We start from the raw sequence: 21,502 nt of genomic DNA on the forward strand, positions 1-21,502 counted from the left end.
TAGATGTCCAGTATGGCATCTCTATAGGACCCCTGAAGATTCTGATCTACTGGTTTCTTCCTTAATATTGGTGGCAGCCTCAAAAATGTCATTTCTCATCTGATATCTACAGGTGTGAGAGCAATATGGGAGGATTTGGGCTTTGCAGTGGGTTCTGATTCAGGGAGCCTCAATGGCAGGGTGGCTTTTGGCAGGTGGACTATAATGCAAGTGCGTGGCTGACCAAGAACATGGACCCGCTAAATGATAATGTGACCTCACTCCTCAATGCCTCCTCGGACAAGTTTGTGGCCGACCTGTGGAAGGATGGTAAGCACCTCTTGCCCTGACACAGCTTTATGCCAGAAGGCTGAACACCTCAGACCTACTTCCTGCTTATATATCTGCCCCAGAGTGGAAGGCCTCAAGTGGGAACAGGGAAAGGACCAGGCTGTCACATGCCCATGCTATCCCATCAAAACAGGTTTGTTCATACAAACACAATTCTCTCTTTATAGAAAGTATGAGCTTATCCTTAGCTGAGTGGGAGTGACTGTGGATGGAGAAGTCAGGTTCAGGATATCCCAAATGGCATGTCTCAATGTGAAAACGGTTTTATGAGACTTTAATGTCCTAGAACAAAAGGAAGTCATAAATCAAGGCAATCTCTTAAAGTCTCTGGTGGGGACCTAATAATATCATTAGCTTTGGGGCCAATGGAAGTTGGTAGTCTGTTAAGACAGCCACAAAGGTTTCATATGATAGTCAGATTAATATTAGGTCAGGCATGGATGCAGACAATAAATGGTCATTAGGAGCTAAAGATAGCCCAAGATGATTTGGCTCTGAATCTGCAGCATTCCAAATCTCCATTGTTAACTAATCTGTCAGCCTTGTAGAATCTTTGAAATAGATCTGCCCCTTTTCTGGAAAATTCAGTTTATAGCCTCTTCTTAAACAAGGGACACTAAGTTTCCCCATCCCATTCCTGGACTCATAGAGAAGGTTCTGGTTCACAGTTAAGGAAGTGGTGTAACTGGGCATGATAGAGCAGTCCAGTCCCCTTCTGAAATCAAAAGGATGCACATCACAGACTCTTTTTGTATCTGCCATGTATCAGTATGACCTTGGACATGTTGACTAACTTTGTTGAGCTTGGATGTCTTTTGACCTTCATACTGAAGTCTTTCCATGGAGATCTCTGGCCCAGCCAGATATGAGGGTTCAGACGAAAGGGAGAGAACTTGAGCAGGGAAGGGCAACCACCTCCACTACCTCTGCTGCTGCCACAGCCACTTCAGTTGCCCTAAGCAGGGGGCTGGCTGGCAAGCGAATGAGGGGTGCAGGGGAGCTTCTAGCAGTGATTTCAGGAGAGCAGATCTCTTTCCCAAGTGGCAGTGTTATAGTTCTCATGACTGAGCTCTCAGACTACGGAGTAGTTCTCATATACCTTTAATCCTTCTGGATAGGATTCTTATATACACTTTTGGGGTGGGTCAGGGTCTGACAGCAGGTACTTCCTATTGGCTTGGCCTGAGATCTTGGGAACACCTCATCTACACGTAGGAGGGCATGGTCCTGATTCTACTAACTGATGATCACAAGCCTCTCTACAGTGGCCTCTTGGGGGGCTGTAGCTATGTGCTTGGCCTCCTGGTAGTTTAGGGAAACGCCTACTGTCCCTTTCAGAGTCACCAGGCTTCAACCTTATCTCAACTAGGAACCAGGATACCTTTCACAGCCCGCCACCCAGACGTCCTTATTTGTAAACTGGGTCAATATCACATCTCACTTGCCCTAGGAATTGCATGAAATTGCTCTTACTAGTGGTTCTCAGTCTTGTACCAGGGCCCCTGTATTAAATCACAGGCTGAGGCTAGAGCTGGGGCTCTGTCCCCAGCTAGTGCAGTATCAACTGGGCATGATGGTAGCACCTGCTGGACTCTTGAAGATTCTCATTCCATCCTAGAGAAGGCATGGAAAAACTATGGCTATGTGTCAGGCCACCTGCCCAAAGCAGAAGCTCCCCTGTGCTGAGATTACCCACTAATGCCTGGTCTATCAAGCACTTACCAGTGTGCCCAGTTCCTCCTCAGAGCACTTGCTGTATCTTCTAACTAGAATGCCCTTTCATTGGATAACTGTGTCTGCATGGACAGATGGTAGGCCACCATACCTCCCCCTTTTCTGTATCTTCTCAGAGATCACCTTCTCAGACGGACATTCCTCTTTACCCTGTCACTCTTCCTTCTCCTCTTGTCCCATTCTTTCTCTCTTCTTTTTTGCTCCTTTCTTCTCCTCCTCCCTTTATCCTTGATTTTTCTAACCAGAGCTCACCACCTGATATAGTACACTTCATTGTCTGCCTCCTGTTATAGATCAGTAACCTCTGGGGAGAAATGGCCAGGGTCTTTGGTAAGTGCTTGGGCCCCAGACACAGTCCGTTCTCAGGAAATCTCCGGGGATAAAGGAAGAATTGAAGGCTACTGTGGAGCTGAGAGCTCTCTGCCTTGTGTCCACTTTGCATACTTAGCAGTTAGATACTGCTATCGCTCCCATTAAGAAAGGGAAACTGGAGCGGAGAGATAGCTCGGTGGTTAAGAGCACTGGCTACTCTTCTAGAGATCCTGAGTTCAAATCTCAGCAACCACATGGTGACTCACAACCATCTGTAGTGAGATCTGATGCCCTCTTCTGGTGTGTCTGATAATAGCTACAATGCAGGGTTGGGGATTTGGCTCAGTGGTAGAGCGCTTGCCTAGCAAGCGCAAGGCCCTGGGTTCAGCCCCCAGCTCTGAAAAAAAAAAAAAAAAATAGCTACAATGCACTTATATGTAATAAATAAATCTGAGAGAGAGAGAGAGAGAAAGAGAGAGAGAGAGAGAGAGAGAGAGAGAGAGAGAGAGAGAGAGAGAGAGAGAGAGAGAGAAACTGAACTCAGACCATGGTGCCAGGCTACCAGTGACTTAATACCAAGAATGATACTGACTCCTTTGTTTTCTGTGACAGGAACAGAGGACATTGGCTTATCCTGCCACTCAGGTGCCCTCAAGGATGCCCAATACTACTTAGAGGCTATTTTCCCAGCTCTGACCCTGCTAGCAGTAGAAACACTGACCACCAGAGGGAAAGATAGGGGATGGTACTCCAGATGGGATCTGTCATTTCCCATACAGTATCACCCATACAAAATACCCGCCTTGATCACCATCTTCACAGCTCAGTCCTCTGGCTTGTGGCAGATCCTAGAAGCTGATGTCACCCTTCATGTACCCCACAGTGGACCGCATTGTGGGGTTGGACCAGATGGCCAAGATGACTGAGAGCTCACTGCCCAGTGCCTCCAAGACCAAAAAGGGCATGTTCCGCACCGTGGGCCAGCTCTACAAAGAGCAGCTGGGGAAGCTGATGACCACACTGCGCAACACCACGCCTAACTTTGTGCGCTGCATCATCCCCAACCATGAAAAGAGGGTGAGGCATGTCCTAACCTGGGCCTCCTGCCTATGGGATAGTGCTGGAATGGTGTGGCATGGGGGGGGGGATCTATGGAGAGGAACCGGGGAGACAGCAAGGTACACCAATGAGGTAGACAGGCAGAAAGAGAGGTCTGACCTTGGTTCCTGCCCTGAGTGTCCTCAAGGAAGTCCTGCACCTGGAAAGTTATCTGGATTTGGGCCTACTCCTCATGCCTGAAAGCAAAGGACAGCAAGGAAGGAAAGAAGGGATAGAGGGAGGGAGAGGTCAAAGGAGGGAGGGAGGAGGAATGAGGGGAATCTTTCCAGAGAATGTTCAGCCAGTTAGAAGCATGAGGTGTGAGGCCACCAATCCTTCCATTCTTCCAGGAAATGCATGCCAAGCTGCCACACAGTGTTGAAGAAATCACTGGAAACACATTTGCTTGTCACAATGGGAAGAGGATTGCTACAACATCTAGTAGAGAGAGACCAGGAAGGTTGAGGGACAGCTCAGTATGTTCCCACAACAGAGAATTAGTGGGCCCAAAATGTCATTGATGCTGAGGTTACGAGAGATCACAGGGACCTTGACACATAGGCTAGAAACACGATGGTAAATTTGGAAAATAGCAAAAAATCTGGGCTAGCTATCTCTGCCTCAAGAACTTTAAGAATGGGTAGATGGTCTGGGGAGATAGCTCAATGGGTAAAGGCTCTTGCTGCCAAGGCTAAACCTGAATTCCATCCCTGAGACCCACATAATAGAAGGAAAAACTGGCTGCAGCAGGATGTCCTCTGACCTTCACATATGTACTGTGGCATAGCTGTGCCCATACTTACCCCATATACAACATAAATAAATAAATGTCATTTAAAAAGGCATGGGTATCATCAACCTGGTGAACTGCATAGTGGGGTATGAGTTTTAAGCCAAGATCTCGATAAGAAAATGCATAGAGGTGAGAAATTAAGTCTAGGCAAGAAAACTATAGCTAGGTAATTTTGTATTGCTTTTGTTTGTGTTTGTGTGTGTACATGTATGTGTGGATGTGGGGTATACATACACAGTGTACTATAGAGGTTGGAACACAAGCCCTGGTATCACTCCTGAGGTGCCTTCCACTCTGTGTGGGCCAGCTTTCTTACTGGCCTGGAGCTTTACCATGCAGAGCTGTTGAGCTGGTCTATGAGCTTCTGCAATTCCCCTGTCTCTGCCTCCCTTCTTACAGCTCTAGAATTATAGGCCCAGGCTATGCCCAGCTTCTTACATGGGCTGCATGAATTGAACTCTTCTGGGTCTCATGCTTACAAGGCAGGCACTTGATGGATGGAGGTATCCTCTCAGATACTTTGTTTCATATGAATACAAAAAGGTATTAAATAGGGATGGGACTATAATAGCTTATGGAGTTCCTTTTATGATAGTTGGAGATTGGCATCCTGTCTGTAGGAAACTACTTGAAGGAGTTTAAGCAGTAGGTCATGAGCAAAATTATCTTTTAGACCAAATGAGTTAGAGGAGGCAGTCAGGGCTGAGGGGAAATGATCAAGTTAGAAGGTGCACTTGTCTGGGCAGAGGAGACAGACAATGGCCTAAAAAAGTAGGCTGGGGAGATGCCTTAATCATTTAAAGTTCTTGCCACACAAGTGGGACTTGGAACCCCGGAAGCCCACATAAATACTAGGTGGGTATGGTAGCCCACTTGTAACTTTAATCTCAAAAGACAGAGACAGGGAATCCCCAGAATTCCAGCTAAGAAACTAATGGTACTGGAGACCTTTGAATTTGAGTGAGTGAATGAATGAGTTAATGAATAAGCTAGAAGAGTGATTGAGAATTATGTCTGATACCAATTTTGTGCATCCAAATGTGTACAAAAACACATGAACATACAGACATCACACAATGCACATCCACATCACATCCACAAGCACATTTTACATATGTACATGCATCACACACATCATGTACACATACACGTTTGAACATGTGTGCTCTTGTAGACATGCAAAAACATGAATGTATACATATGTACACCACATCTGTTTTTGTTTATATTTTTGTTTTATTTTATTTTTTTTTTAAAGAAACTTACTGGGGAAGACATGGGAGGCAAGAGCTAAGGGTGGTGATGGCCCAGAAGTAAGGGAGAGGGTAGTGAGGGAATAACAGCTTCAGCTTTTAGCCAAGGATATTGGCACCACCAAACACAATGGAGATTATAAGAAAAATAGTGCCAAATTGTGAAAACCCACACCGGTAATAATGCACACTGTCCCTCAGCTAAACCCTGTTAAGACCCTACAGACTGCCAGGTATGCTTTCTGGCAGGGCTGCTCCATTGATCACTGGCCTCTTCCCACAGTCTGGCAAGCTGGATGCATTTCTAGTTCTGGAGCAGCTGCGGTGCAATGGTGTGTTGGAAGGCATCCGCATCTGCCGTCAGGGCTTCCCCAACAGGATTGTCTTCCAAGAGTTCCGGCAACGGTGAGCCTGCTGGGGTGGGACAGTGGAGCTAGCCTTGGAAAGAGCACAAATGATGGAGATATGTTGGGTGACTTCTGCCCTGTGTTTTAAGCTACGAGATCCTGGCAGCGAACGCCATCCCCAAAGGTTTCATGGACGGAAAGCAAGCCTGCATTCTCATGGTGAGCTTAAGCCTGAACCCTCCCAGAGATCCAACTGTGACCTTCCTGCTGTAGATCATATTGTCAGTTGCTGATCTGGGTGAGATGGTTCTTAAATACATGTCACCACTGAGTAAATGGCCCAGTTGAAAATGGCAACTATTTTTCCTCTCTCCTCAGATCAAAGCCCTTGAACTTGACCCCAATCTGTACAGGATTGGGCAGAGCAAAATCTTCTTTCGTACGGGAGTCCTGGCCCACCTAGAGGAGGAACGAGACCTGAAGATTACTGATGTCATCATGGCTTTCCAGGCAATGTGTCGTGGCTACCTGGCCAGAAAGTAAATACAGTTTACTATATCATATCCTATATCGTAAAACTTACTGCAAATTCATAGTAGAAACATAAGTCCAGAGAAGGAGATTTCCAGCCCTGTACTGAGACTCCCTGATTCCAAGAAGCCATCTCTCTTAAGATGTGTCCTTAATTAGCAGCTTCTGCCTGAGAGGAAAAGGAAGCACCCGACTGAAATGCACATACTGGTTAGAGATGTAAGAGGGACAGAATAACAGCCAATGGGCTTGAGAGTTTCAGATACGGGCTTCTGTTTATTCTTTCATACATTGCATCTCCACTGCACTTTTCTCTTCCTCCTTTCTTCCCAGTCCCTCCCCACCACCTGCCCTCCTTCCATTCACTCTTCTTCCATTTCCCTTTAGAAAATGGCAGGTCTCCCAGGCATATCCACCAAACATGGCATGTTGAGTTGCAATAAGACTAGGCACATCCCCTCATATTAAAGCTGGAGAGGTAACTCATCCCGTAGTAGGAGAAGGTGGACCTGGGCTCTTATTCTCAGTTTCTCATCTAATATGTTCAGATTTTTCCTGAGAGCAGTCATTTCTACCTCAAGAAATTGTTAAAGGGGAGTCAATGAAATAATGTACAGGAAATGTGGCTGGTTTTCATTTCAGAAGTCTTAGAGTTTCAGAGGAAAGATTCTGTGGCTGTATCTCTAGCCCCATGTCCAACTAGGATTACTACAGTAGGACATCAGAAGACTCAATGCTCTGTCTGTTCTGATTGGTGTGAATTCAGGTTCCTCAAAGAAAGACACCCCAGAGAGATCCTTCAGGGTGCTAGCACCTGGAGTGTGTGCTAGCATCAAGAGCAGCCCACCCCACATCTAAAGAGTCCTGATTGGGTCAAGCTGATTATCAGAGAGACTCAATATGGTTAAGGCCAGATATAGGGGCACCCTTAGTACAACAGCAGACCTAATTTGTTAAATGTTATAATTAAGTTCCCTGTTGTCATCATTAAAATTCTCAAAATAATTAGCTGTCTTAATAATAATGGGTTTTCTTAAATGTACCCATAGCCAGTATATCAGCTACTGTGGCGTAATAGGATTACATCATCGTTCTGTAGTTCTTTCTTTTTCTTTTTTCTCTTTTCTCTCTTCCTTCTTTTCTTCCTTCCTTTTTTGTTGTTTCTGTTGTTTGTTTTTCTAGACAGGGTTTCTCTGTGTAGCCTTGGCTGTCCTGGAACTCACTCTGTAGACAAGGCTGGCCTAGAACCCACAGAGATCAGCCTGCCTCAACCTCTGCCTCTGCCTCTGCCTCTGCCTCTGCCTCTGCCTCTGCCTCTGCCTCTGCCTCTGCCTCTGCCTCTGCCTCTGCCTCTGCCTCTACCTCTGTCTCTGCCTCCTGAGTGTTGGGACTAAAGTCTGTACCACCACCACCAGCTTATTCTATAATTTTCAAACTTAGGAGCCCTTAAGAAATACAGTGCTGGTTTGTGTTGAGGTCTGAGATTTTTGAAATACTACCAAGGAGTAAATAAGTCTGTCAGAACTCAACTAGCACTACTAGAGGTAGGAAGGATCCCTGTAGAAACATAGCATACAACTTTTCCGTAGATATCATTTCTATCTTTGATTCTGAGTATTTGCAAGCTTCACTTGCCTACTGAGAAAGGCTCTGGGAGGCATCTTTAAGTGGCTTGGTTTCCCAAGAACATGCTGATACTCCTACTCAAAAGATCTGTGTGGAACGAATGGGAGGTGTCCTATGCAGGGACTGACAGCACAAGCCATTGAGGGAAGCTCCTCATGACTCCCTGCCTCACTTTCCCAGAGCCTTCACCAAGAGGCAGCAACAGTTAACAGCCATGAAGGTGATCCAGAGGAACTGCGCTGCCTACCTTAAGCTCCGCAACTGGCAATGGTGGAGGCTCTTCACTAAAGTGAGTGTCGGCCTTATGCCTTCTAGACCTCCTCCACTTCCCCAACCCCAAGCCCTACTTGGATCTAGATGTGGGAAAGGAGGTGCTCCAAAGTGTCTAGATCTGAGACCTGAAGTCAGACCTCACATGCAGACCTTTGAATGTCTACCCTTTTGGGTGGGTTACAGTTATGACTTAAGGCAGATCAAAGTACTTCTGTCACCTCAAGAATCCATCTTAGTGCACTTCTCTCTGTGGCCCCTGACAACTACATTTCTGCCCCCACTCCCTTCTGAATTTCCACTGTCTCAAGATTTAAATGGACTCCAGTGGCATGGTGCCTTTTACAGTTGGTGTTTTTGCTCAGAATGATTAAGTAGGAAGCCCACACTTGTTTGAGTTCATTTTATTCCTTGCAGCTTGCAGAGCCTCTGGGTACCACTGGTCCATCACTGGCTGTAAAAGTACACATCTCCCTTATATGCCCTTGAGTGCGTGAGTTCTTTCCCTGAGAAAGTATTTATTGAGTATCTGCTGTATGCCAGCCAACTAGAGAAGCAGACGATAATGAATGGTCACAGAAACAGATAATGGCAAGCCCTCTAAGTGTGCAAAGGCAGGCAACCACAGAGTCCTTTGGCAGAGGCTCTGGGTGCCAGTCAAGCTGGGGAAGAAGCTTGAGGAGAAGCTACTCTCTGAAAATGTTCCCACGAACTCACATTCCCAGGAACTACCCTGTGAAAACCATCTTCTGTAAGGAAAAGCAGGATTCCAGGGCATCCTGCACAGCCACTGTGACAGTGGCCACATTTTCTTCACAGACTCATTGGTTCAATTGCTTATGGGGATAGTGGTGGGGAACCAAACTTGTAAAGCACAAGCTAAGAGACTTATGATTTTTAAATAATGAAACAGAAAACTAGGCATTCAATTCAATACTTGCCTTTTTGTTCTCTTTTTTGAACCAATTTCTATGTAGCTCTGGCTTGCCTAGAACTCTCTATGTATATCAGGCTGACCTTGAATCCACAGAGATCCTCCTGCTTCTGTCCCCCAAGTGCTGGTATTAGAAGCAGGTACCGCCATAGCCAACCTTCAACACTATTTTAAACAGGAGAGTGACGACTACATGATATGCACTATTCTGACAGTGGACATAACTGTGAAACAGCAATGAAGGATGAACCACCTCCGACTCCCTTACTTCTTTATTTTTTCATTTTGTTCTAATAAACTGGTCTAATGAGAGGCCTGTGGATTCAGGGTGTAACTCAGTGGTAAAACACACAGCCCTGAGTTCAATCCCCAGCTCTGCAAATATAAGAAACAAAGAAAAAGAAAAAGAAAAAAAGAAACAAAAAAAAGAAAGGGAGAAAAAAAACCCAACAATGTAAGATCCCTCACATTTGCCCTGCTAATAGTTTGGTCTTAGCGATTCTGACTTGTAGACGATATTCCCAGAAATTGTCCTAGACTATAAGCTGTATCTCTGGCCTCCTCTACCCACTGATGCCAGTAGAATCTTCCATTCTAGTTTTGACATCTGATTCTATCCCTGACATTGCCCAGTGTCATCTAGATGGGTGTTGGTAAAATCTTCTGTGATAAAATTTGATGGCAATGGCTTCTTTTCGCCAGAACACTAACATGGCTGTATACGTGCATGCAGGTAAAGCCACTGCTCCAGGTGACGCGGCAGGAGGAGGAGATGCAGGCCAAGGAAGAGGAGATGCAGAAGATCAAGGAGCGGCAGCAGAAGGCAGAGTCTGAGCTGAAGGAGCTGGAGCAAAAACACACTCAGGTACAGAAAGGTGTGCAGTGAGCTATGGGAGCAGCACAGCCAAGGGCTCAGCCCACGTCCTAACCCTGCATCCTCACCCTGCATGCAGCTGGCTGAGGAGAAGACTCTGCTGCAGGAGCAGTTGCAGGCAGAGACAGAGTTGTATGCTGAGGCTGAAGAGATGCGGGTCCGCCTGGCAGCGAAGAAGCAGGAGCTGGAGGAGATCCTACATGAGATGGAGGCCCGCTTGGAGGAAGAAGAGGACCGGAGCCAACAACTGCAGGCTGAGAGGAAGAAGATGGCTCAGCAGATGCTGGTAAGACACTGCAGGGGCAGCTTGTAGCAGGAATAGACTCACTAGATCCTCAGGGAAGGCATCTGATGATAAAAAACATGGCCATGATGCTGGGAGATGAAGGAACTAAGCCTTAGAGAGCAATCTGTCCCATACCATAGAACTAAGAACTAAATATACGTCTCCAGAATCTGCTCTGTTTACTGTCTTGTCTTCTGTATGCTGACTCCCTTCCTGTTAGCAATTTGGTGTAAAGGATAGTTGTGTCAGCTATTACACTGTAACAAAACAACTTGAATATAGCAGCTTCAAATAATCCGCATTTATCTTAGTATTCAGCAACTAGGGAGGGGCTTAGTTGAGTGGTTCTGGCCATGGCCGCTTATAAGGTTGGCAATCAAGATTCCAGCCAGGGCCAGTTATTTGAAGGCTCAATCAGGGTAGGAGATCTTTTATGCCTTATTCACATGACTGTTAGTTAGCAGGAGGTACCAGTTCCTTAGCCACTTAATATGTCTGCTTGGGCTTCCTCTCATCATGGCTGTGGACTGCCCCCAGAAGGAAGAAGGGGGAAGCCATGATGCCTTTCAGAGCCCAGGCCTCTGAGGTTACAGTCTATTACTTCCTTCTAATTGTGTTGAAAATTCTTAACCCCCATACACTCAAGGGGACTAATTCCCTGCCTCTGGAAAAAATCAGCGTCAAAGAACATCTGGAGTATGGTACTCATTCCCTGGTAAACTCAGGACACTGATACAGAGCAAGGCAAAGGAGCCTCCATGGGCTGCCATCTCCTCCTTTCTTAAGGAGACAATAAAGAGCGGGGGGTGTGCTCATCCTAGCCTACACACCGGCTAGCCCCAGATCTCCACTAGTGACTTCATCCCAGCAAAGCTGTGATCCCTGTCTATCCCCCAATAAAGGACCTGGAGGAGCAACTGGAGGAGGAAGAAGCTGCCAGACAGAAACTACAGCTAGAGAAGGTCACAGCCGAGGCCAAGATCAAGAAACTGGAGGATGACATCTTGGTTATGGATGACCAGAACAATAAGCTTTCCAAAGTGAGTTAGATGTGTCAGACTTGCCTGGGACATGGAATGCCAAGCACTAACAGTAGAAGCACCCTAGGAAAAGTGGGGATACTTCAGTTAGTAATTTCAAGCCAGCTGCATTCCATTAGTTTAGCTGGGCATCAGCTAGGCCTTCTGTGGGCTGGGTCATTGTGGATGAGGACACTCATGGAGCAAGAAGGAGGCCAGGGCCCTGCACTGCGGCTTCTACTCTAGTGAGATAGAAGGAACCATTGCCATTGTAACCAGGGTCTGAAGACATTCACCCTGTTAGGATTGCACACTAAGGGATGAAGAGAGAGCTCCAAAGAGACTTTCTGGAGGAGGTAGCATGAAAGAAAACTGAGGATCAGTTAGAAATAGAACAGTGATCTGCTGTGCAAAGGACCTGAGGCACAGACAAGGTGACATGAGGCAGGAATGGGAATGTCCCTTAGCTGCACATGGGTGTCATGAGGTGAGAAGTGGGCAGCGTGGGAACTTCCACCATCCAGAACTCCTAGTGCCCGGGATTAAGATGGGGATTTTCTTGACGTTGTTTTCCCCCTTGTCCCCAAAGGAAAGAAAACTCCTTGAAGAGAGGGTCAGCGACTTGACAACCAACCTAGCAGAAGAGGAAGAAAAGGCTAAAAACCTCACAAAACTAAAGAGCAAGCATGAGTCCATGATCTCAGAGCTGGAGGGTGAGTGGGGGAAATGGGAGGAAACAGAAGCCATGTTAAGTGAAATGAGCTGGGCTCAAAAGACAAATCTCACATTGTCTCTGTGGAATATACATTTTAATATTATGTTTTATAAATTTTTACTATTTTATTTTCTATTTTATTTGAAATTCATTTATTTCTCGAGTGTGCATGTGTGTGGTATGTGGTGTATGGTATATGTGTGCATGTGCGTGTGTATGCATGGTGTGTTTATGTATAGTATGTGTGGTATGGAGTATGTATGTGATAAGTGTGTATGTGTGGAATATATGTGTGTATTGTGAGTATGTATAGTATATGGGTGTTTGTGTGTGATGTGTGTGTGCTTGTATGTATGGTACGTGTGGTATGTGTAATACATTTGATAAGTATATATGCATGTGTATATATGGTATATATGTGTGTATTATATGTATGTATAGTATGTGTGGTGTGTGTGATATGTGTGTGCAGTATGTATATGTGGTATATGTTATAAGTGTGTATACATGTGTATATATGGTATATATGCAGTTTTGTATGTATATATGTATGTATGTATGTAGTGTGTGTGATATGTGTGTTTATATGTGGTGTGTGTGATATGTGTAATATGTGTGTATGTGTGTGCAGTGTATATATGTTGTGGGTATGTATGGTATGTGTGGTTTGTGTGTGATATGTGTATATATGTGTGTGCTTTTATGTGTGGTATGTGTGGTGTGTGTATATGTGTGGTATATGTGTGCATATATGTGTATGTGCTCATGCATATCACATCATGTACATAGAAATCACAAGACAACTTTGTAGAACCTGGGGATTGAATTTAGATTATTAAGCTTGGATGCAAGTGCTTTTATCTACTAAATTGGCCCTATTTTACTTTATTTTTAGAGACAGGGTCTCATGTAGTCTAGGCTTGCCTGAAACTCACTATATAGCCAAAGCTAACTGTGAGTTCCTGATTCTTCTGTCTACACCTCCCAAATGCTGGTATAACAGATAAATACATAGTAATATTACTATGCTGAGATTATGCAGTGCTGGGAATTGAACCCAATTGCATGCAAGACAAGCACTATTAACTGAACTATATACCTAGTCCAGAATCTAGAGTTTAAATAAGTACATATGCATAAGACATGAAAATTGAAGGAGACATATGGAAAAGAAGGGATGTTGTTAGGGCAGGTGACTGAGCAAGAGAAGAAGTAAGGTAAGAAAAAGAACAATACCTTTTCTCTCACATGGAATCAGATTTTTAAAAAAGAAAAGCCATGAAAATGGAAAGAGGAACTATTTGAATAAAGAAAGATGACTAGAGAAGAGGGGAAGAGGGAAAGAGAGCAATTGAAGCAAATACAAGCAAAGCCCTATCATGGGTGTCTATGAAAATGTCAGTCACTTTGAAAACTAATTCCTTAGAGGACCAGAAAGATGGCCAAGCAGTAAAGAGCACTTTCTACTCAATCAGGAGGACCAGAGTTTGGATCCCAGCACCACACTAGGTGGCTCAGAAATGCCTGTAATTCTAGCTGTGCTAGATCCAACAGCCTCTCCTGGCCTCCAAAGTTTCCCTCACACACATGTGCTCACACACATATGTTCACATGCTCACACATATGCCCACAAAATAAAACATTTTTAAAAAGGTTTTCTTCTTTTTTACGTATATAAGTACACTGTCAACCGTCTTCCAACACACCAGAAGAGGGCATCAGATTCCATTACAGATGGTTGTGAGCCACCATGTGGTTGTTGGGAATTGAACTCAGGACCTTTGGAAGAGCAGTTAAGAGTGCTCTTAACCACTGAGCCATCTCTCCAGCCCCAAATAAATCTTTTTAAGAAAACAAAACAGAAAAAGTCAGGAAGGAACCTAGAAAGACAGATTACCTCGGGAAAGAGATTCTACTTGGGCTCCACACTGTGGGAGGCATACCTTGGTAGCATTTTCCCAAGCTCCACATTCCCTCTAACTGGTCTAGGGCTGAATGTGCCGTGTCCATAGCCCAGGTAGAAAGACACATGCTCCTTCCTGGTGGCATCCCTAGGAAGGCATTCCCAACTAAGACAGTCATGGCTCTGTTGCAGTGAGGCTGAAGAAAGAGGAGAAGAGCCGGCAGGAGCTGGAGAAACTCAAGAGGAAACTGGAGGGTGATGCCAGTGACTTCCATGAGCAGATCGCTGACCTGCAGGCCCAGATTGCAGAGCTCAAGATGCAGCTGGCAAAGAAAGAGGAAGAGCTACAGGCAGCTCTAGCCAGGTGTGCTATGTGTGTATATGTGTGTCTGTGTCTGTGTGTGTTCATGTGTTTCCAGAGGCCCTCTGCTTTTTAAGATGGCCACAGGTCCTTGGCATGGATGTCAACTGTCAGACCTGGTTTCCTGCAAGCCTTCCGAACTATGCTATCACCCATTCTCTTCCTTCCAAACTCATATTCTCTGCAATGCCCCTACTCCAATAGGACTGCAGCATCTGGGGTACCCAGAATTTCTGATTTGGACCCCAGTTCTGAATTCCCAGTCACCCATTGAGCCCATCTCTTTTGGTATCATACACATCACATGTCTAGGCTGGAGTGGCTTTCATCATCCCTGTTCTACTCTCTCTCAAATCTTTCTGTGCATGCTGGTTTCTTCCCCAGCTCTGTCCACACGAGTCACATCTCCATCTTAGTCCCTCTGCTCTTCCTTTTTCCTGGCATCCAGTTGGCTTCAAGCCAGGGATATCACAGTTGTGAGTGACATTTACCACTCTATTAAATGTTCAGCTCATTCCTGGAAGCATCCTCAAGACCCCTAACCAGGCTTTCTCACTTCTTTGGAGACTTAAGGAGGTACCTGCTCACACTGCTCCTAAGAGGCTAAGCTGGGACTCAAGCCTTGGGCTTTATGATTTGTCTCCTGGCTCACCTCTCTTTTCTAATTTGGAGTGCATGGCAAAGCTTGGATGACTAATGAAAAACTGTTGCTCGGGGACATCAATCGATGGCAGAACAGTAGCTGGGTCACCCAGAAAGAGCCTGATCTCTCTGGCAGTCACTGGGTGTGAGCACAATAACAGCAGAGCTCCTCATCCTGGGCCTCCCATTCATCATCATCAAGTGGAATAGCAAAGCTGGATGTGATGTAATTCCAGCACTCTGAGGCTGAGGCAAGGGGATCATGGTTTTATGCATATCCTGGGTTCCATAGGCAAGATTCTGTCTTAGACCATAAAACAGATGTTAGCTCCACCATGCACCAGGACAGAGCTCTACCTCTACTGAAGTCCTGCAACTGTCGTGTGGTGTCACTCATGTCCCACCCATGATCACCACCTCTGCTGTAATGGGGAGCTGACTTTTTTTTTATGTTTTCATTATTGTTTGAGATAATTACATCATTTCCTCCCTTCCCCTTTCTCTGTCCAACTCCTATCATACACCCCCTTGCTTTCTTTCTAATTCATGGCCTCTCTTTTATTGTTGTTATGTATATAAGTGTATCTGTGTATATGTATGTCTTCTTAAGTATATAATACAAGCTGTGGTTTTTATACCACTAAGGACACATGAACAAGGATAAGCCATGGACCCAGTCACTGGCTGAGCAAATGAAAGAACAGAAATGTTTGGTGTTCACGAAGCATTTTTCAAAGGTTGGAGTATGACTCAGGGCAGAGGCCTCACCTGGCATAGAGGCACAGTACCACAAAAAGTATATGCGTACACACTTTCTTAGTTAGGGTTTTACTTCTGTGAACAGACACCATGACCAAGGCAACTCTTATAAGGACAACATTTAATTGGGGCTGACTTACAGGTGCAGAGGTTCAGTTCATTATCCTCAAGGCAGGAACATGGCATTATGCAGGAACTATCCAGACAGGCATGGTGCAGGAGGAGCCGAGAGTTCTACATCTTCATCTGAAGGCCACTAGCAGAACACTGGCTTCCAGGCAGCTAGGGTGAAGGTCTTAAAGCCCACACCCACATGATGCCACACCATCTAATAGTGCACAAGCATGGATATACAAACATATCCTTTTGGGGGCTTTCCTGGAACTCACTATGTAATTCAGATTAACCTTGAACTCTCAGCCACTCTCCTGTCTCCCCAGTGTTGAGATGATTGACATGCCTTAGCACACCCAGCTCCTTTGTTTGTTTGTTTGTTTGTTTGTTTCTATTTTTTATTTTCTTGGGGCAGGATCTCACTATGAATCTCAGCCTGGCCTGGAACTTGAGGTTTTTCTGCCTCAGTCATCCCAGGACAAGGATCACAGATGTTTGCCACCATGCCTTGTTTCAGCCTTTTTATATATCCACAATCCATCCTATGTGGATCTCCAACATCAAAAGAAGTACCTGGCTTTGGGAGATGTGGGAAGAATGAGTTCTGACATCTTTGTGTCAGAGATACCATCCCCTAAGCCTGACGACCAGGGTGGGGGGCTCAGGAGAGATGAAGACCTAAATTCAATACAATACCATTTTTACAGGGACTGGGTCAAGATCTCCAGGGGCGCTGATCTCAAGATTTATTTTCCTTACACATTTAAATACAATAGAACTTACGACTTTTACAATAAGAATGAATTCTATTGGCTTGTAAACAAAGCTCAGGACTAGGGTCTAGAAAAGCAGCTGTGATAAGCATACGGATTAACTCTATTGGTGGAGGGTGCAAAGTACATGGAATGAGTTCTCTTCACTGCAGCACCAGGGACCAAATAGTGCTCAGGATATAAGGGATCCTAATAGAAAATCAAAGAATCACTAGGCTAACTGACCACTTTTCAGTCTGGCATTTTAGATGACTAGGTGTCGTTCATTTCCTTCTGTTGAAGAAACCAGGCCTGCATAATTGACAATCCTTGTTTTTTAATGCCTTCTTTAAACCAAGCCTCCTACACATTGGGACACAGGAGTCAGACCCAGAATAGTTTTTGGTGACATTAGATAGCCTTGGCTGTGGGGGTCTTAATCCTCAGTGCTCCATTTTGGGCAGGCTCGATGAAGAGATCACCCAGAAAAACAATGCCCTAAAGAAGATTCGAGAGCTGGAGGGCCATGTCTCAGACCTACAGGAGGACCTGGACTCAGAGCGAGCTGCTAGGAACAAGGCTGAGAAACAGAAGCGAGACCTGGGGGAGGAACTGGAGGCGCTCAAGACAGAGCTGGAAGATACACTGGACAGCACAGCTACCCAGCAGGAGCTCAGGTACTGGAAACTGGGCCTCAGAGGCCACTGACCACAGCAGATCTGAAACCACTGGCTTTCCTGATTGTGTCTAGAATATGAGTCTGCTTAATTCTATCTACAGCAGAGTAGAGGAGCAGCATTCAAGAACAACTTAAGCATGGTAGAAGAACAGGTGTCAAAAAGAACATTTCCTCTGGTTTCATTCATAGGATTTTAAAATAACTTCTTTGTCTCTGTGTGTGCATGTGTATGTATTTTGTTAAATTTTAAGAATAATACTTATCAGATTTGTCTCCAATTCAAGAGTCACTATAAGTAATCACTATAAGAAACAACATACAACCATATCCTAGAGAATATAGTGTTTGTGGTGAACACAGATTATTTAATAAGCATACAGATCTTTTGAGCATATCTTATGGGGGGGTGTCTGTTAATTGTGACCCAGTATTCAACACACTTTGGGTTTTGTACATGTACCAAAGGTTAGTCCTGCCTTTTTGTTCCTCTCCTACCCAGCTGGAGATATAGAAAGACAGTGGTTAAATGCCAGGCTCAAAGCCAGGCTGGCTTCATGTTATGGCTCTGTCACAGAATGTTTGGGGCCCCATGAGTAAGCTGTTTACCCCCTTAGCCTGAAAATAACATCACTGCCTCATAGGGTTGATCTGAGGATGAAATGCTAGTATGGGAAAACAGGTCCAGTTGGGTCTGATGGCTCATGCTTGTAATCCTAGCACTCAGAAGTGGAGCCAAGAGGATTGTGAATTTGAGACCAGCCTAAGCTATATGTAGTGAGCAAAATCCTGTCTCCAAAAGAAAGAAAGAAAGAAAGAGAGAGAGAGAGAGAGAGAGAGAGAGAGAGAGAGAGAGAGAGAGAGAGAGAGGGGGGAGAGGGAGGGGAGGGAAGAGAAAGGAAAGAAAGAAAGAAAGAAAGAAAAAAGAAAGAAAGAAAGAAGGAAGGAAAGAAAGAAAGAGAGAATAAGATCTTAGCTCAGGCCCCAGCATATAGTAAGTGCTGCATAAATCCAATCAGTGTTCATGTTTAAGGAACATCTGTAGACCACAAACATGTTCTTGCTCATGTCTTGTATGTTGGTTTACCAGCCTTGAGAAGTTCTTGGAGCAGGTACCACCCTCCCCATTTCACAGGTGAGACAAAACTGTAGGGCTAGAGAGGTTAGGCAAGCTGCTATGGGGCACACAGCTAAGGGGAAAAACTTAAGCTCTGGGTACCAGGAGACCTCTTGTCCCCTTGCACAGTACTATCACAGGCAAACCTCTGTTTCCTGCCTAAATGTCATCTACTGTGTTCTTTCCCCTAGAGCCAAGAGGGAACAGGAAGTGACAATGCTGAAGAAGGCCCTGGATGAAGAGACTCGATCCCATGAGGCCCAGGTCCAGGAGATGAGGCAGAAGCACACACAGGCAGTGGAGGAACTCACAGAGCAGCTGGAACAGTTCAAAAGGGTGCGTGTTTAGAAGACACCCCAGAAACCATGTCATGATGGCAGACTTCACCCATTCTTGTTTAGAATTTTGGAATTTGAAATGCTCCAAAAAACTAGAACTTTCTGTGTATTACAAGTAAAAATTCCTACCCCAGCCTTCATGAGATGGGTCATTGTTGGAATGCGAGTACACCAAGTTAATTGATAAAATGATCTTCAGGCCATGCAGTGTCTATGAAAAGTAGGCAAATCATGTTCAGTCTGAGTCCTGGATCCTATTCCCCAGATGCTTCTTTGCATACAAATACAAATATCCTACAACTCAAAAACCTGTGAGACTCATGATTCTCAGATTTAGAAAAACGGTATAGCCCAGCTATGTCGTGTGTGGCTCTGTGTGGGGTCATCTGGGAGCAGGGGAATGCGTGCGGGAGGGTGATCTGGAAGCAGGTGCTTTGCCTGGGCTCCAGGAGCCGCATGGTTCTCTCGTCTTCTATCCTCCTCACTAACTCAAGTCCATCTCTTTTTCCTGTTTTTATCTGAACACTTTTTCCTTAGGTGACTCATATATGTACAGGAGCTGGTTAAGTAAAATAATGTGATTACAGAAATAGCAGGGCAAATTAGACAATGATGCAAGAGATAAGAGGAAGCGATGGTAATCAGACCCTTTCAAAGGGAGTGGAGTTATTGCACAAACAGCAGTCACTGCCTAGATCTGCCTGTTTTCTACCTTGGGGGAAGGTAAAACTTCTGTCTCCAGGTCTTTAGCTTGTCCTTTGAAAGTCAGAATTATTGAAATATGTAAACAGCACACACACACACACACACACACACACACACACACACACATTTCTTATTTTTAGACAGAGTCTCATTCTATAACCTAGGTTGTCTTGGAACTCATAATAATCCTCCTGCTTCAGCTGGCATGCTGGGATTATAGACAGAAGCCATCACAGCCTGCCTCCCTTTTTCTCTTTCCATTTGTTTCTTTCCAGCTCCCTGTCTTCCCTCCTTCCTCTTTCTTCTTTGAGACATGATTTCATGATACCTCACGCCTCACCTATGTCACCATACCTGGCTAAATTCGCCAACTTTAAGTGTACCTTTCAATGCATTTTGACAAATGTGGCAAATGAGCAGAATGCTACAGACACAAGATAGAACATGAAGTTGCTTTAAAAAGATCTGGGAATTCAGATTTTTTCCTGGGAAATGACCTACAATTTGGTAACCTGTACAGAATAGGCCTCAAGGACGTGGGTATGTTTTGATTTCATTCCTATAGTTAGAAAACTAGAATTTCAAGAGTCCTGCAGAAGTTCTATGTGCCCCTCCTCTCTTCCTTGGACTGGAAGCAGAGCAGGGAGAGGAGACAAGCCCACCTCCCTCTGCTTCCCTTGACAGGCCAAGGCAAACCTGGATAAAAGCAAGCAGACGCTGGAGAAGGAGAACGCAGACCTGGCTGGGGAGCTGCGTGTCCTGGGCCAGGCAAAGCAAGAGGTAGAGCACAAGAAGAAGAAGCTGGAGGGGCAGCTGCAGGAGCTGCAGTCCAAGTGCAGTGATGGGGAGCGTGCCCGGACTGAGCTCAGTGACAAGGTCCACAAACTACAGGTGAGGGCACCATGACTAGGATGCTGTTCCACTGCAACAGACCTCTTGCTCAGCCTCCCAAAAGCTGGCTCGTGCTTCTTCTTGTCAAAACCTCATGCATATACTTAATGAACACATATTGAGCACCTACTGCATACCAGACACGGCGCTTAATCCTTAGACAAAAAATGCAAGAAAGAATATAGATTGTCTCTGTCCCATCTGCACTCCAGCCTGGTGAGGTAGGAGAGAGGGTCACAAACGCAGAGAGGAAATCTGAAGGAGACACACATAGCACTACTATAAGGACAAATATAAGGTGGCCTGGAGTACAGTGGTGGGACAGGGTCAGGAAAGGTTGCCCTGAGGAGGTCTAACATCAGATGCATATTTATGCAGAAGGTATAGTACATGCATGGTAAATGGGAAAAGTAGAAATAGTCAAGGGCCAGCAGTGCTGACAGGATGGGAGAAGAAATGGTATAGAATAGGACCAGAGAGGGAAGCTGTGGCCAGATTACAAAGGGCCTGATACCCCAATTAGATGTATGTTGATATTTACTCCCAAGTAACAGAGGCAACTGAAGCAGATGAATGATAGAGTCTGATTATCTTTGGTTTTAGCTTCAGATACACACTTAGCCTGAGTTTCCAGTCCCAAAGAATGGTCCCAGGTTTGATGAATATTTCTTGTGCTCCCAAGCTAGAACAAGGGAGCAGGGAATACTGCAGTTGTCATTACCTGCAGTTGAGAATAGGGGTTTGCTACTCTAATATCCAGTGACACTTAAGGCCTCATTATAAATGAGATCAGTAAGATGGGGGCTGCGGCCGCACATCCTAGACCTGGGCAGAGCCACCAGCGCTAGTGTCAGATGCAGAGATGCAGGAAGGTGCTGTGTTCTGTGCCTTTAGCTTCCACATCTTGGGGGATGGCCATGAGAGTCGTGAAAAGGCAGGGAACTAGACCTGCGTATAGTCATGGGCCATTCTGTTTCTTCTGCAATGGTAAGGACTGACTTTCAGTACTGGAACTCTCAGATCTGCAGCTCATCTCTGCCAACCTTGGGAGATTTGGGATCCAATAAGGTGGATCCTAACTGCACCCAGTCAATACAGTGGAAGGTTCTAGAGCAGAGTATA

At 45.2% G+C, this 21,502-nt stretch overlaps 1 protein-coding gene across 5 annotated transcripts in view; it reads left to right on the plus strand.

The window, feature by feature from the left end:
* The window catches only part of Myh11 (myosin heavy chain 11), an 88,206-nt gene that overhangs the window by 52,510 nt on the left and 14,194 nt on the right, over positions 1 to 21,502 (plus strand). For all 5 annotated transcript variants that reach the window (XM_032912445.1, XM_032912443.1, XM_032912444.1 and 2 more), the window contains 14 exons: positions 195 to 309; positions 3,260 to 3,453; positions 5,804 to 5,925; positions 6,017 to 6,086; positions 6,246 to 6,406; positions 8,205 to 8,313; positions 9,962 to 10,093; positions 10,182 to 10,388; positions 11,291 to 11,428; positions 11,997 to 12,120; positions 14,218 to 14,389; positions 17,118 to 17,330; positions 18,638 to 18,782; positions 20,174 to 20,380. In XM_032912445.1, coding sequence (XP_032768336.1) covers positions 195 to 309; positions 3,260 to 3,453; positions 5,804 to 5,925; positions 6,017 to 6,086; positions 6,246 to 6,406; positions 8,205 to 8,313; positions 9,962 to 10,093; positions 10,182 to 10,388; positions 11,291 to 11,428; positions 11,997 to 12,120; positions 14,218 to 14,389; positions 17,118 to 17,330; positions 18,638 to 18,782; positions 20,174 to 20,380 — 2,109 coding nt within the window. The remainder of the gene's footprint in view (positions 1 to 194; positions 310 to 3,259; positions 3,454 to 5,803; positions 5,926 to 6,016; positions 6,087 to 6,245; positions 6,407 to 8,204; positions 8,314 to 9,961; positions 10,094 to 10,181; positions 10,389 to 11,290; positions 11,429 to 11,996; positions 12,121 to 14,217; positions 14,390 to 17,117; positions 17,331 to 18,637; positions 18,783 to 20,173; positions 20,381 to 21,502) is intronic.

The sequence above is a fragment of the Rattus rattus genome, chromosome 9 (genome assembly GCF_011064425.1).
Source record: "Rattus rattus isolate New Zealand chromosome 9, Rrattus_CSIRO_v1, whole genome shotgun sequence".
In the NCBI taxonomy this organism is placed as follows: Eukaryota; Metazoa; Chordata; class Mammalia; order Rodentia; family Muridae; genus Rattus; species Rattus rattus.